The 18,031-nt window shown below is 35.7% G+C and overlaps 1 protein-coding gene across 4 annotated transcripts in view; it reads right to left on the reverse strand.

The window, feature by feature from the left end:
• Nucleotides 1-18,031, reverse strand: part of rapgef4a (Rap guanine nucleotide exchange factor 4a) — an 85,502-nt gene that overhangs the window by 52,224 nt on the left and 15,247 nt on the right. For 2 of the 4 annotated variants that reach the window (XM_082176066.1, XM_082176065.1), the window contains exon 4: nt 17,056-17,202. In XM_082176066.1, coding sequence (XP_082032192.1) covers nt 17,056-17,202 — 147 coding nt within the window. Of the gene's footprint in view, nt 1-3,149; nt 3,346-14,431; nt 14,506-17,055; nt 17,203-18,031 lie in introns of those variants that run through there. The other 2 variants (XM_082176068.1, XM_082176067.1) reach the window with 2 other exon arrangements.

An 18,031-nucleotide genomic window follows, 5' to 3' on the forward strand; every position in this document is an offset into this window, starting at 1 on the left:
AGTAATGAGTAATGAAGCGTTCGAGCTCAGGGTGTGTGAATATCTCAAGCAAACTCTTACATAACCCACAACTACACTCACACAAGCCACTGAGTATCCAATCTCTGAACAGACAGAAACAACACAGATATTAAACTCGCCAGATTAGTGAAAACAGATCAAGAGTAGACCAGAGTGATGTAGCTTAAAAAAAACTCTATATTTTCCATGATATTCAATATATGAAGAAGAAGTATATTTTGATCGTTTTATAAATGTATTTGTTTGTTTTTATGATTGGTTTATAATGGAAATGCCATTGATACAAATTTTAAACATGTTTAACTGCTAAAAGTTTATATGAACATTTACAGGTTTGGGGTCAGTAAAATATATTTTTTAAGAAATGAATACTTTTATTCACTAAGGATGCATTAAATTGATCAAAAGTAACATTAAAAACTCTAAAAAAAATTACAAAAGATTTCTATTTCACATTAAAGCTGTTCTTTTGAACTTTCTATCCATCAAAGAATCTTGAAAAAAAATGTATCATGTTTTCCACAAAAATATGAAGCAGCACAACTATTTTCAACATTGATAATAATCATAAATGTTTTTCATCCTATTAGAATGATTTCTGGAGGGTCATGTGACACTGAAGACTGGAGTAATGATTTTAAATTGTAATAATATTGCACAATATTACTGTTTTTACTGCTCAAATAAATGCAGTCTGAATAAACGCAGGTGAACATAAGATACTTCTTTCAAAAACATTACAAAATCTAACAAAAGCTAACAGAAATGAATGCCTAAAAGCTACAAAATTCACATTTTGATTCAATAGGATTTTAAAACAAGTCTTTATTTGCTATTTTTATCTCATTAAGTCTAAGAGATTTTGTGCTATAGGTCTTCTACACTGATTCAGTTTTTTAAGGGTTTTGCTTGTCTCATAGATCTGAGATTTCTCCGCTCACATATAAATCATCAGGCGAGTTTTGTGAGTGTGATGAAAGCTCATATTCAATAATCTCCTCATTAGTGCTGCCGCATGTGTTCACTGTAAACTCGGGTCGATTGCATCTGTATTAATGCAGAAACCCAATATATCAACAGGAAATTAAAGAGCTCTTCACTGAAACGAGCCATTGTGTCTGCACAAATGCTATACAGAAAAAGTTTATGAAAAACCAAAGACCATCTGTTAGATATATGCCACCCTGACAATAATATTCAGAACTAATAAGAGTGTATCATCGCCATGACAACAGCAGCCCGCTTCATGCACTGGGATAATTAGAGTTTGACTTTGGAGTTTTTTTGACTGTAAGGATGAAGGACTGTTTCCAGCATCAGCGGGACACCAGTCTGACCATTAGAAGACATTCTGCTTACTGGAAAACAACAATATAGAGTATTCAGTAGCCCACCTCTCTTTGATATGTTTCTCTAAACAACAAAACCTAAAATTAATCATTCCAACCAATAAATAATGAAAATATCTACTGTATTTTCTGGATGAACCCAGTTACTGATCATTAGGGTCATTATTCAGGTTATAAATCTGCAGGGCAGAACATAAAAGTAAAGTCTTAATTAGGAAGAAGCTACAAAAGCCAAATCATCCAGAACAAGCAAAGTTCAGAAGCTGAGAACATATGAAAGATGCTGCGATCGACCATAAGAAAGATGCCATTACTCAAAAAGATCCCTGTTTGGGGCTAAAAAGACCAATAATGACACAACTGAGATGTTGTGTGAGATGAGAGCAAGACTGAGCAAATTTCTCACCCATACAGTGTGTGTGTGTGTGTGTGTGTGTGTGTGTGCGTGGACCAAATCTAACACGACCAGAGTCAAATATGGAGGAGATATGGAAACATTTAAAAGAAACATGAACTGAGTCTTGGACAAATTCCACTCTGACTGAAAACAGAAGGCTAATTAACAGAACTGGCTCAGAAACCAATAGCTAAATGTCAATTCAAACCAATATCCAGCATTATTACAAAACTTGAATTATCATCAAAACCTGCATTATTATCCAAAACTGAATGAAAATAGGCTAAAACTCACAGTGTACCAAAATTATTTACAACGAAAGTCAGAAAGCTGTCAAAAAATGTGACTTAACGAAATATATATAAAAAAATAAAATAAAATAAAAAGATATATGAATGCTTACTTTTGTGTCAATACAGAAATTGACTTTCAGAAATAGACTTCTTCACAGGAGTTTTGCTCCAATAGATTTAGATGATTTCCCAGTGATTTGTTTGAATATTATTGTGAATGAGACAGTGTCTCGTATATTATACACCAGCACAGACAGTCGAGCACTCTCACTTTGTGTTATTTAATGTGTCAAAATGTGGACATTGAATGCTATTCACACATAATACATTTTTGGTAACACTTTAGTCTAATTAAGGGTCTAATTCTCACTATTAACTAGTTGCTTATTAACATGCATATTACTAGGACATTGGCTGTTTATTAGCACTTATTAAGCACATATTAATGCCTTATTCTGCATGATCATATTCTACATCCCATAATCCTGGCCAAACCTAAACTTAACAACTACCTAACTATTAATAAGCAGTAATTAGGTGTTTAATATCGTAGACACTAAACTAAAGTGTGACCTAATTTTTTTTTTTATATTTCAAAATATATTAGAATATAATTTTTAAATGTATTAAATGTTAATATGAAGGAATTGTGTGTGTGTGAAAAGTGTTTTACACGTATTTTGAATTACGCACTGAATTCTGTTGTGTTTTAGGGTTAAAGTAAATCAACTTAATATCACCAGTGCCTTTTGTGATTTTCCACTGATTTTATTCCTACAGTGTTTACAGCAATATGAGAGAACTGTGTTAAATAGTCTCTCTTTCATGCTTGACATACAAATGCATCTCATAACTGCGCTTCACTGCACCTTTTCCCCCCGCTTAAAACACATTCATTACATAATTCACATCCAGACACTCTCAGCATAACCTATTCTCCTCAACTCATCGAAAGCAAACACAGGACCTCCTCAAATCAAACCTCACTATCACAGGCATGCATGCGGTCCTAAACCTGAGAGTGCAGAAAGTTACATCCTAAGATCAAAAAGCACACAAAAACACAGAAAAGCAGACACTGACACTTACCTACAGCAGTGACCGACCCATGAGTGAGACTGAAGCAGTCAGTGCTATACTCTCTCTCTCTCTCTCTGGTCACTTCAGCTATTAGTGTGTAATACAGAGAGCTCTATGACAGCTCAAGCATGCTTTAGTGTGTGTGTGTGTGTGTGGCGAGCGGCAGCCAGGAAGAGTGCTGATGTAGTGAGCGTGTGTGTGTGTGTGTGTGTGTGTGTAGGGCTGAACGGGCAGCTGACCCCCCCTCCCTTTGAGAGAGGAGTGGTTGCTAGGCGATTGGAGTACTCCTCCAATCATCATGGTCTGATGACTACCAACTGCACACACACACACACACTGACACACACACACACGCACACACAAGCATACATACATATAAAAACAAGCACACTCACAACCTGACATCATAGTTTTGTCCAAAAAGGTCTTCAGTAATAATAAGTAATAATTTCATCTTTAAGATGAACCTCTGCACACAAAGAAAGTTAAACACTCAAAAACAAGCATTTTCACAGCCGAACTCGCTTAAAATTGTGTTCGCTTCTTCAAGCATGTTAAAGATAACAGGGATTCGCTCAATAATTCAGTATTTTCATACACAGATGCACACAGGCATGAAGTGAGAGTCCTCCATCTGTACTGATGTCTTATATGATGAGACTCATTCAGAATTATTTTATTTTTTTATCAAATCTCTTTAAACGACCTGAAAATCATCTAAATCTAGTGGATCAAATCCTATTCAAACAAGCATTTATAGAGGGGAGACTGGGGCAAGTTGGCACACTTAACTCCAGTGAATATTTCCCAGAATAAGTATTTCATAAAACTTATATACTTATAAGTATAAGTTACCATGAAATTGACTAATGACTACTCTAATTCTTTATAAAATTATATCAGTATTTATTATAAATGATTTATCCATGCACATCATTATTGTTATTTTTTAAATCCCTCATTCTTCATTTCCAATAGCTCAGCTCTGAATTGTTGATATTTCTGAGAATAATTTATTGTATTTATATTCATATACATTTATATTTATGTTGATGATAGTTGTTAGTGTGAGTTTGCTCTTATATAGGGTTGTATTTCTCAAATACATCAATGCCTAAAAAAAAATTCTCTGCGTACATTTAAATACTCATTTGTGTGTATAATGAGTGTGTTGCAGGTCTGTGTTTTATTGCTTGTTTTCTCACCTCTTCCCGCCCTCTACACTCCCACTTTTTCACAGATTTAGAAGTGCCCATTTTTCGAGTCTTCTTCACATGTGAGGTGTGAACGACTGAGCTAAAACCAGTTTTCATGACACTTTAAATTAAGAAACGGATAGTTTTGTTCAGGTGCTTCACTGACTCTTACGTTTCCATAACTTCAGTCTGTTTCTGTTTCATTCATTCCCTCTCCATTTTACCCATGTATGCATGATCTGTGTGCATGTGTATGTACAAACTATGTACTTATTATAGTAATTGCAATAACTGGGTAATAACTAGTAACTAACCCTGAACCTACACCAAAACCCAACATTAACCCATGTAGATACCTTATATTATCAGTACTTTCTTAGAAGTACACTGTACACGTACTGTAAAATAAAGTGCAACCGTGTTTAGACTAGTTATGCGTTCATGATTTAGTCAAATCAAACTTTTGTGCACATTCATAACGATGCGATCACATGTACTCACTACTGTACCCAGTGAGAAAGAGTTATTTTTCTGTGGCCATGAAAATAACCTTTCGGAGAGTTGATAGACAGTTAATACGTTCGCTGGAGGAACAGATTCATTTATTGTGATATCAATTCTGCTACATCGAGTTAATTCTATTGACTTATCCAAATATTTATAATGAACAATTATTCATATTTCCCTTTTGAGCTAATTGGCTACACTAGTACATCTTAAACATATTAACTTTAAATGTAATATCTAATAACACACTACAGTTAAAATTATAATTATAATCAAGTACTTTACATGTGCTTTAGTATGTTAGTCAACACATCAAAATAAGCATAATTCTATAAAGCATGGCAAGATTATTAAAGCAATGATTTAAAATGTACTTTAAAGTAAAACTTTTAATTTGGCATTACAAAGTGCACTTTTAAGTTATTTAAGTGTGTTAAGAAACAGTAATGAAAGCGTACTTTCTTTAAGTTACTTCATTAATACTATCTGCAAGTAATTTAAAAAAAGAAGTATATTTGCAGTGCACTTCAAGTGCATATTCAGTGCAATTAAACACACTTTCTGTCTTTAGCAGAACTTTTATGATCAGACTGAATGCGAGACACAGAGATGCTCTTTCACACTGAGGCTGAACTTCAGATTCTGCAGTAAAAGGAAATGTCTGCTATTATGGCAGTCATCTGAGCAGCTGTTAGCGTTGCTCTGGGCGACGGCCGCGAGCGCTGATGAGACGCTGGCATCAGACACACCTGCTCTCCATCTCAGATAATCAAAGCACTGGACAAAAGTAGCATCAGTGACCCAGAGAGGTCATTCATCATGGACATTCATTACCGTGCACTAGCGTTCAAAAGTTTGGGCTTCATGGGATCTTTTAATGGTTTTGAGTCTTTTATGTTCACCAAGGCTACATTTTTTAAAATAAAAAATATAGTATTATTGAGAAGTATATTATTACAATTTAAAATAGCAGTTTATTCCTGTGATCAAATCTGAATTTTCACACAATGTGCCCTATCATAAACCCGGTGCAATGCAGCGCCAGGCGTGACACAATTGTTTTTTGCTAGTTTCAGCCAGGGCCGTCCATAAGGGGGGATAAAGGGGAATGTTTTCTGGGGCCCAGCCGCTAGGGGGGGGCCCATGCAGTCCAGCTATAATTATGTTCATCCTAATTATAAGCAAAGGTTACCATATTTTATTTTGAACCAAAATAGCACCATTAATTGTTGAAAGTGAGAAAAAAATGCATTTTATTTAATGTTGCTCGAGTAAAATATAGCCTATGTCATAATGAAACACCCCTTTCCTGAAAATGGTCTGAGCAGGCTGGCAAGCGGGCGCGGGCGCGGGCGCCGTGAGCGCTGAGCGAGCAGCAGGAACGAGTAGTGAGTTGTCATCGAAAAAGATGGATAAAGCAAAAAAGCTGGCGGGGGCTAAAAAATTGAAAAAGAAAGAGGGAAAAGGAGATGGCATGTCAATTGATGCGACAGCAGCTAAATAATTGGATGGTGAAAGGCAACAGGTAGGATTTAAAGTGTGACGTCCAGGCATGTAGGCTACTGGCCATCGGGACTACAGGGAGATACAGGTATCCACTCACCACAGCTTTACCAAAAATCCTGTAAGAAACACTGGTATTGCTATGGCAATGCAGTTTGTTTATATATATATTTATTTTTATTCATCACTGTGGAGTATAGTTCAATTATATTAATAAATGACTTTTTTTTTTACTTATTTCATCTATTAAATCTCACTCGTTCCTACTCACTCATTACATGGCACACTTATTTATTTGTTGTTGTTTTTTTCAAAATTGTTGCTGCATACCCACCCCTGAGTCTCTCTCAGTTAAATGTATGTGTTAATGTAGGAGAGAGAGAGAGAGAGAGAGAGAGAGAGAGAGAGAGAGAACACACGCATGATATGAGTAGCCTATAGCAGATTTGGGGAGGGCCCATTCACTGGACCTTTTCAGGGGCCCAGTCATTTCTGTGGGCGGGCCTGGTTTCAGCCCGACGCAGTTTTATTTTTCATGTCCTGCGCCACGTTGTTTAAATAGCGAATGCATTTGCGCCCATTTGTGCACCCATGGGCTGCTGGTCTGAAAACGAGGTGTGTTCAGGCGCATTGTTGGTGCGTTGCTATTTTGAGGAACTGAAATAGACTGAGCCATTGACCAACTGAAACCTGGTCTAAAGTCAATGGCGCAGTATTTCTTTTGTTATTTAAAGAGCGCGTTAGTAATGTGCGACTGTAGGCGGGTCCACAACACGCGTACACTCTGCTTATTACACACACAGGGACACGCAGCAGCACACAAACCAGACAAATATTAAAAATAAAAGGATTACAATGTAAAATATTATTATTGTGATATGGTGGAATCCGGCTTGTCCTGTAGATGTTCTGTTTGCGCTTTAACCTCGCTAGAGAAGCGTTCAGTCTTTCCGCTTGCAAATTCTTCCATGTAAATAGCAAATCTGCCATGGCGCGAGCGCAACTGGCTTTTAAAGGGAATGGGAGATGAGACTCTGGTTGGTTTATTTCACATTACGCCCAAATCACACCCATTACTCATGAAGAGAATAGAGACAACCCTTTTAGATCATGCGCCGGGAGCGCCGACCATTTTCCTCAATCGTTAAACTAGCAAAAGTTGATTCGGACACGCCCTAAGTGCACTTGCACTGTGCGCTTTAGACCATGCGCTTAGATCGTTAAAATAGGGCCCAAGAACTCAAAAACACTATAGGAACAGACTCATAAGCTAAACGTGATGACAACGGACAAAGAGCTGAAATGAACACAGAGCTTAAATACACCCACTCTAAAATTTGCTGGATTTTTTTTTAAATCCAGACTGCTGGGTTCTGCATGTTGGGTAATTTTTTTGAGTTATTTTCAAACTGTTGGGTAGTTGTGTGTGTAACCCACTGCTGGGTTAAATTTCACTGACAGTAAAAATGATGCACCCCCTCATAAACTACCCAGCCTGCTGGGTTATAATATGTAACCCACTGCTGGTTTGCCAAACTTGATTAAACTGGATTTGTAACGGCCATTTTGTCTTCTGTCCTGAGAGAAAACTTACTGAAATATATAAATAGCACTTGCTGCAAGGAAATGAAAATAACCATTAATTAGGTAAAATTAGCCAAGCATTTAGTCAAAAAAGCAGAATTTGGGTTAAATTGTTCAACCCAACCTGCTGGGTAAAAATGTGTAACCCAATGCCTTGGGTTACTTTAACCCAGCATGTGTTCTGTCCAATATTTACCCAACGCTGGGTTGCCAAATTGCTTGTTTTTGACCCAGCCATTTGGAGTGCTGAAACAAACTAATGAACTAAATGAACATCCGGTGCAAACACTAATTAACCTATGAGTAACCATAGTAACTAACGAACACAGATCTAGAAACAGTGAAAACTAAAGTCAAACTCAAACTCAAGCAAACACAGACAACCCTGACACCATTAACTTCCATAGTGTTTTTTTTTCTTTCTTCATACTATGGAAGTCAATGGGGTCTATCAACTGTTTGGTTACCACCAACATTCTTCAAAATATCTTATTTTGTGTTCAGCAGAGGAAAGAAAATAATACGGGTTTGGACCAACATGAGTAAATGATGACAGAATTTCATTTTTGGGTGAACTATCCCTTTAACATAGATAAACACAGGCTATAAAAATTATTGTTCACTGTTAGTTAATGATACTCAACGCAACTAATGTTAATGGATTTAATCTTATTGTAATTCCATATTAATGGTATTTCTTATTGTATTTCATTTTTGTTTACTTTTGTACAATAAACAATAGCTGAGTTTCCATTACCCTTCAACTTGCGCTAATTGAAATTGAGAATCGAAAATACGCCCAATGGAAACATAAAAACTCCCATATACTATCGCAAAAAAGATTTTACTGAGATTTTACTGAAATGTTTCTCAGGCAATTTTAAAAAAAGGAATATTTTGCAAAACAGCAATAGAAACAGTTTTTTTATGCATTTACAGGTCACCTGCTGTACATAACAGTCGATCATTCTTTAAAAAAGGCGCCATATGTTTGTACAATAAGTTCTTCATTAAACTCATAAAAGACAAAAGTATTACAGTAATACTGGATTCTAAACAACAAAGAAATGCCATAATTTATCAAGACCTTGAAGCAGAAAAATAATGTTTTAGTCGCATAACATCGGTTAATGGAAACGCCGTCATTTCGCAATAGTTTTTTTTTTAATCAACATTTAGAAAATATCGCAAATCTGTATTGGAAAGCAGGCTACTAATGGTGCTGTGTTGGGTCACCACAGGAGAACCACTGACAGAGAGCATTGTTCTGGCCCATTAGTCTTAAGATAGACACACACAACCAGTGCTGTAAAGTGCTCAGGTAACACTTTATTTATTATACGAACTAAGGTACAAAGTACCTTTGCTACTACATGTCAACTTATTCTACTAACCCGAACCCTAACCTAACAGTCTAATACTCTAATGAGAGTTAGTTGACATGTAGTTGTAAGGTTGCTTATAGTTAGTAGAATGTCTACCGTGGACCATTGAAATAAAGTATATACTGTATATGCTGGTCTTCATGAGCCCCGGGTCCTTCCATAAACTTTCAACAACGTCAACTGACAACAAAATGCTGACACACAAACTTCTTGTTCTTAAAAGTTTTGGGGAAATATTCTGGGGTGAATTAACCCTCCTCGAACCTTGGATAGAAATATCGGAGCAGCAAAGCCACATTCAATTTGTGCGGTTCCTACGGACACGCTGTGTCTGGATTCGGGTTTAATTCAGAGACAGGCGGAGTCTGCGCTGTGATAGGATCTGTGTTTGCCTCAGATTAAAGGCCAGCTGTCCCTCTATAAAGGCACAGAGACATGCTGCTTCAAAAGAGACAACTGTCATTCAAGCAAACATCACAATTACCCAGCGCAGAGCTTCAGGCTTTGAAATAGAAATGAGTTACTTACAGGTGCTGCTGGTTTCTGCCAAAGCGTTCTTTTATCTATGAATATAGTTTCCTCTAAATGCCAATGAGCAGCCAAAACAGGAACACCAGTTACTATTTATAACGCCGTTATACATATAATTATATAGAGAAATATATTCAAATTAGGGATGCATTAGGTATTGACCAAAACTGTTATATCAGCCATCATATTGGTTTTCACAATGAATTATTTGACATATCATTTATATATTTATATATATATATATAATTTATATATATATATATAATTATATATAATTTATATATATATATATATATATATATATATATATATAATATAAATAAAATTCATAAAATATGGTAATAGTATTGTTTTCTGAATCTCTGAATATGATGAGGAATTGTATGCTTTAAAACAGTAAATATATTGCAATGCCACGGTTGGTTTTGGGCTTTGTTTGTGTTCATGTCTTTTATTTTGTAATTCATGCTCTTCTTTATGCTTCCTGTTTGTCATGTGCTTACCTTGCTTCTCATGTGTCTTGCAATCATGTAAAAAATAATGCTTGCTTTATTATAAATTTAATTCATTTTCTTTAAAAAAAATGTATCCATAAATGTAAGTTTACCAACAACAAACCATTTTTTCCTGTGTTTTTGAAAAAGTTAAAATGCATCTTAATACAATTACATCTTCACTAAATAAAAAAGCAAGTAGAAAATCTTCAATTTGTAAGGACTTTAATTTTGTACAATGTAACTGATGTACAGATTAATAGATTAATATGTATAGATTAATATCTAACCCTCATGTTCTTTTTCTCTGTTTTTTATTTATTTATTTGTATTTAGTTTTTTTAGTTTTCAGCTCTTTGTTAACTCTTCTTTTCTCATGCAAAATATTTCATAAAAATGATATGATTTGAGTGTTTTGGGAACCAAATCTGTGTTGTCATATCAGTTTATTATCTATTTCACATTCAGATAAAGTTTAATGATGATAAAATGAATGATAATGTGATGTGTTGATGGTATTGTACAGCTCAAGATTTAAAACATTTCAAAAGCACAAAGAAACATTGTAGAAACTTTTGTTTTAAATCTCCTGTGTGTGTTTATATGTGTTTTTGTGTAACCTGGTGTGGGTGGGATGGGAACATGGCCATCCTGCCCATCCCAAAATATACACACACACACACACACACACACACACACACACACACACACACACACACACACACACACACACACAGTGTCTCTCTGATTTCCCGTTAGTCAGCTTTCTCTGCATCCCACCCAGTGACCCAGCATTACACTGCACACCACACCACACCACAACACACACACAAACCCATACAAAAAAACACACACCTCTCTTTCCCAGCAGACATGTGATTAAAATCTATAATTGTACAAAGGAAAGGAGACATAAATCATTTGAGCAGTCATTCGCTATTTTGTTTTGACTCAATACAACTTTAAAATCATGAACAAAAATATTTTTTTAAAGTAAAAGTAAGTTTTGTAATAAAATCGTTTTTTAATCTAGACATCTATTCTATCATTCACAATAAAAAACACCCTCCCACTCAGAAGATTTAATGAAACCAAACTGCAAAAACAACACACACTATCACAGCCATGAGCTCATTAACATATGACCACCCACATTTGCATATCAACACCTGTTCATTATTCAGCATTACCCTTGTGCAGAAGAAGTAAACTTAAACAGAAATTAAATGAAAATTATGTATTTATGGTAAAGTAAAATATATTTGAATGTGATTTCTGTCGTGTTTTAAATATAACTGTAATTACACATTTATATTGATGTTGCTGCTATTTAGTACATTTAAAATATATACATTTTAAATGTAAAACTGGATAACTCACTACAGTTAAAATTACTTAACAGTACTTTATGTTAGACATCAAACGCCTCAAAATAAGTGTACTTCTTCAAAGCATGACAAAATAATATTAAGGATCTAAATGATATTATTAAGGATCGGCTCCCTTTTTTAAGTGATCTATAGGTTGGTGTAGACCTGAATCTTTCAATCTTTACCACAATTTAAGTAATTCAAAACCACGGTAAGGAACACCATTGCGTTACAGTCAGGGGCGGAGTGGGACCAAAAAATCTACCGGGAAATTTCGTAGACCACCGGCCCTCGGTGGTCAAAAAAAAAAAAAAAAAACCTTTGCTAAAAAATATAGCAGTGAATGAGACAATATTAAAAAAAAAGAATTTTTGTTCCCATTTGCTCAAATAGCCAGAGAAAAACTCCTCTATAGTTTTTTCACAACTTTCAAAAAGAGGAAAAAAATTATTATTATTATTATTATTATATAGGCTATATTAATAATAATTGAGCAAAACTTGGTCACTAAATATTTAATATTCAATTATTTTAATTATCACAATTAAAGTTTTAATTTTATTAAATTGAACAAGCGCAACATTCAGCATTCAATCAAATATTCTAAAAGATGTATTATTAATAATAAGGTTATTTCAACATAATATCTCGTTATTTCGACATGTGTGCGTGCAACAAGCAAGATGTGCATTTGTAAATCCGGTGACGCGTGCACTGATTTTTATTAATAAACTAGTGTTTTCTGACAGTGTCAGACTGTCGGCTGCAAAGATGAAGTTGACGATCGCCGTATAGTGAACGCGCCTATAGAGAGAAATGCACATAATGGATTACATAATCAGAGAGTAGCCTTTTTCTTTTCGTTTTGAATTATTTCATTTAAAGACATTTCAAGCTTTGTGTATTTGATGTATTTCTTATGTCTGTGAAGCATACACTGAGTTTCGTTAAGTTATGATGAGATGCGCTCCAGTTCACGTGCAATGCAATCGACCGCGCGGGCGCCTCCATGATTATATTGTCTACTATATTTGCTTCTTATTTATTAAATCCAGGCAATTGGTTGATGAAAAAATATTAAAATTAAGATACAATTTATATAAAACGAAATTCACTTTAAAGAAATGCTTTCTACAAAACAAAACTTGATGAAGTGGTCAAAATCATGTCTGACCCGCTCCATATCCCTCGATATTGCGCATCCTATCTTACTCGTGCTGTTCAATTTTCATAAATCAACATAAATGGAAAAAAAATAACATTATAATATTTGAACAAATATGAAACTAAATGCACTTTTTTAATGGATACAACAGTATAGTAGGCCAATAGTCTCTCTATTTGTACAAATTGCTGCACATTCATTTAATTCTGAATTTTGCACACAGAAGTTGAAAGGCATTTGTTCAAATCAAGTTCACGGATAATTGTGCGTGCATTTATTAATCATTATTATGATACTAAAATCATAACAAAGTAGGCTATGCTATGTACAAAAAATCAGATGAGCCCAGAATATGAACGCAACGTTTAATTACACGTTAAGCATTTTCCTCCCATAGAAAACCATTATAAGAACGCTTAATGTGGCTTAATGCAGATTAGAATGTCCTCTTATTATGTCGAAATAACGGCTTCGAAATCTCGAAAGTTTTCTTTTTTTTTCTTTCTTCAAAATGCTGTTCAGGGCTTCCATAGAATACAGCCTGAATATAATTGCTTCCAAAAAATTATTTTTGGGGGTGCTATCGGGGTGCTTTGGTCTTTCTTGGGGGTGCTGAAGCACCTGCTAGCGCCAACCATGCTCAGCGCCACCTTTCAGTTTTCTTTTTTGCCTTTTCATCATTTAACTCACTCACACGGACGTTAGACTTCCAAAACGTGACGAGGAAAAAGAAGTGTTCAGCGGCTTTTTACATCAAAGGCCGGCCCGACAGGCTATGCCATAGGAGGGGCCGCACACTGATCCCCCTATTTTTTTTTGAAAATCCTAGACATGGTTGGACCTGCCGAACGGGTTGAGAATTTTTATAGGCTATAGCTACTGTGTTGAGCAGAGAGGCTGCACAGTTTGACCAGCGGGAAGCGGCCGCATATCAGGCCTTCAGATGGTGTTGCTAATATAACTCCCAATGTATAACTATTCTCAGACCGGCCCTCGCGGCCTCAAAACACTACCGGCCCACCGGGAAAAGTCCTGACTCTCCCGATTGCCACTCCGCCCCTGGTTACAGTAATTCTAGCCATATTTCTTAAAATTAAATTACCGGCTAGTTTTCACTAACAATCGTATCTTCCGTGATGCTTTATGCAAAATTGACTTTTGCTTACAACAAAACTTAAATCTAAATCTCTTATTTAGTTCTTGCATCACTTTTCAGATTATTTTTTTATCAGACTTTATTTTCATTAATACTTTTTTGAGAAACACTTACTCTTGCTTAGCACAAAACTGACACTTAAATCTCTTAATTAAACACTCAGACGTATGTCACTCATACATGTGCTATAAATACAATAAATCTAGACCCGAACCCGGAGAATCACTCGTATCATCGTTTTATATCATCATATCACCCAAAGCACTGATAAATCATAGACATAACAGTACGACTTTCTGTAAAGCTGCTTTGAAATGATGCATATCGTGAAAAGTGCTACAAATAAATCTGACCATAAATACAGTCAGCCAGACACAAAAATGATGAGAAAAGAAATCACCTTGGACTTATCAGATAGAGCAGATCTTCTGCTGGTCCTCTCAGTTCCCAAGTGTGCTTCTCTCTCTCACACACACACACACACACACACACACACACACACACACACACACACACACACACACACACACACACACACACACACACACACACACACACACACACACACACACACACACACACACACACACACACACACTCTGCATGGGACAGTCCCTCTCAGGGGAAACTCTGAGTCTCCGTCTCTCTTCCTTCACTCTATTTGTGTTTGTTTCTCCTGTTTCCCCGTGTCTTCCTCTCATTCTGCTAAAGCTCCAGGCTGCTCTGTCCTTCTCCGACCTGCTCCAGTAAAAGCTTCCCATCAGGCACACAATTTCTGATCGCCCACGGGCCAGAAAGAACAAAATGAGAGAATGAAAGACTACGGCAGAAATAAACTCACGGCCCTAAAGAGCAGAAGCACTGCCGTCTCTTCTGGCAAAGATAGAAAAGCTCTCTATTCTTCTTCTGTTGTGCTTGTGGGGAAGTGAGTGATAGAAAATTCCTTCAGTATGAGTTCTGGGAATTAAGTAAATGATGTGTTTCTAATGACACATAGAGACAATGTTCTCAACCTTATTGACTCCAAGGCTTCCCCATCATCCATGACACCATTCAAAGCCATAGACTGAGATATTTCTGGTACGTCTGCTGTAACAACAAAGCTCCTTTTCTCAACCAACTAGGAGTGGCGATATATTACAATTCAAATATTTATGTTCCAGAAGTGTCAAGAGCAAAATGTTTTTCAGAGTTCTTTATAAGTAATGAATTTACACTTTTCTAGTGGTCTGTGATTGATTACGGATTAAGACTGAATTTTTTTTAGTTAACATCTTGATTTTTCCACTGTTTTAGCTTATTTTAAAGCTCGTTTTAAACCCTCTTGTGGCCCTTAAAACTGTGCTCTGCCCCCTGGGAGAACCACTGCACTTAGAGGATGACTTCAAAATATCAAGATCGGAGAAAAAACTACATTTCTTATACTTCCACCGCCCCCTGCTGGCCAAATGTGATAAAGCAGCTAAAAATACATTTCTTTTTCTTTTTTTTCGAAGTTGTCCCTGTCTGGAAATTGACCTTAGGACAGATGAATGAGTGACAGCCCAAATAGCCAATCAAATCACTGAACTGAGAAGCGTGATTCTGTGACGTTTTATCTATTAAATAAAAACAGTGTACGTATAAAGCTTGTCTGTTTGGACAGTCTTCATGACCACTAGATTAACTTTAGCAGTCAGTGCAACGAGTTTTATCAAAGTCAGAAAACATTTAGCGGGATTTCCGCCGTAAATTTCTATTATTTGTTAGAGTAAACAGCTGGATATTAACATTAAATTCACATGGTATTCATCCAAGATACTTGTTCATCTGCTGATTTCATATTATTTGTGGATTATTTGAAAAACAGAAGCATGCTGAATGGACTCAAGTGTGAATCCAGTTTCAACAGCTCTGATAAGTAATAAATAATGTAACATACTGCAAAATTAAATTTTTATTTTAAGAAAAACACAAAAAACATTTTTGTTAATGTTCATGAAATACCGGAATTTTTTTATTTTTTATTGGCGAACATGGACTTGAAAAGCGTGCTAAAGTAACCACTGTTGTAAGGTCAAACACGGGTGAGCCAGTGTGGATTCAGGACTATGTTCAGGACACACATGCACAATTTTGTATGAAGTGAAACATCTGACATCACAATTCCATCCAACAGAATCTAATTAATTCTAGATGAATATAATCAAGGCTCATTCTAAATATTCCCGTTCAATATCCTGTTCAACTGAAGAATTCCATTACAAAAGTAAAATGTGTTGGGAACATCGTTTCATATTGACTTCACGTTGTTCTTGTGGCTTGTTCTTTTTCTGTGGCTGCCTTTGTGAAAAATAAGTGTGCTTAATTGTAGTGAAAGTGTACTACAAATATTAAAAGTACATATTTTTAAAACACTATACTTGCAGATAATATGATATTAATGAAATGTTTTAATCCGTTATGCTTTATAGAAGAGCACTTATTTTGATGAGTTGACTAACATACTAAAGCGCATGTGAAGTACTTAATTATAATTTTAACTGTAGTGTGTTATTCAATATTACATTTCAAGTTAATATATTTTAAATGTACTATTGTACTGCAACTTCATCATTACAAATGTGTAATTACAAATAGACAAAAGAATTATGAAATTATATATAAAGATGTACTTATGTCCTAATTAAATGGGTCAAAAACACTCTAAGGTATTTTAATTGGTAAACTAATTGCATTTAATATAAATATACAATTTTCTCACTTAATTGCAATTAGCATGCATTGAGTTTGCACTTAAGTACATTATTTTAAAGTATATTATTTGTAAAACTATGCTAAAGTGTAGTTATTTTTCAAACAGGTGGTAATCTGGCGGTGTAAATCAACCTTTACTTATTATAGAGACAAAAACAAAATAACTCTCCTAAAGGTTTTCCTTCTCAACAAACCGTGGAATATGTGAATGTAAATACAATACGCAGATACATCAAACTTTCTAATATGATTATGTCACTGGTATATATTGTGGGTAGACTGGCATACCTCCCACAGGGTCCTAAACTCCCTCTGCTCAATCCGCAGTAGTTCACTGAACTCCCGGGTGACGATGGTGGCGTGTCGTGGCGTGTTGTCCAGAATGGACTCCCCGAAAGCTGTGCCGATGCCCAATGTACAGATGGTGACAGCATCCTTAACATGAGGGAGAACACGGGTCAGAGCAAAGAGGAAGAGATAAGAGGAGAGGGGTCATATGACCATCTGAGATGTTCCTGACTGAGAGTCTGTTGTACCTCCACTTAGATTCAGGCCTATCTCAAGGACTCAACACACACAGAGAAAGAGAGAGGTCAGCTCATTTGTCCCACAGGTTTGTAAGACGCAGCTCAGTTAGGAGTTGCTCTAGTTTTCTCCTGCAGTCTATAATAAGCAGCTGCACTCAATAGAGCACTTCCACTGTGAGCAGCTGAATAATGTACGTTCATAATACTGTTCACTGTGGGAGAGTTTAACGATTCTGGATCCGATTCAGATTCTACCTAACAAACTGAAACACCTTTGTGAATCCATTACATTTATTTATTTATTTGCTTTTGAACAAAGAAATGTATTGTCCACACACTGATACTGCAGCTCCACAAATGTATTTCCAAGTAAGCTTTGCTTTAGTTTAGCTCACGACACAAACACAAAAAAGCGGAACAACTGAAGGACAGAACAGAATTTGGCCAGTTAATGCAGTGACGAACTGTAAATATTCTATCATAATTGTTTTGTATCTAAATATGTAAGTCTAAGGAGGCCTGTTAATGTGATATATTACAGTTGTGTGAATTACAAAAGTTTCTGTTTATCCATGATGATTAAACTAGTGGACACATGAGCAAGCATATGTTCTATTATCAAGTCAAGTTTATTTGTATAGCACTTTTCACAATAAAAACTGTTTCAAAGCAGCTTTCCATGATGTTAATGTTTACATTGTTTAAATGTTTATGCCTTATCGTTGCATTTAGCAGAC

This window comes from Leuciscus leuciscus, assembly GCF_965113295.1.
Source record: "Leuciscus leuciscus genome assembly, chromosome: 7".
NCBI classification, from domain to species: domain Eukaryota; kingdom Metazoa; phylum Chordata; class Actinopteri; order Cypriniformes; family Leuciscidae; genus Leuciscus; species Leuciscus leuciscus.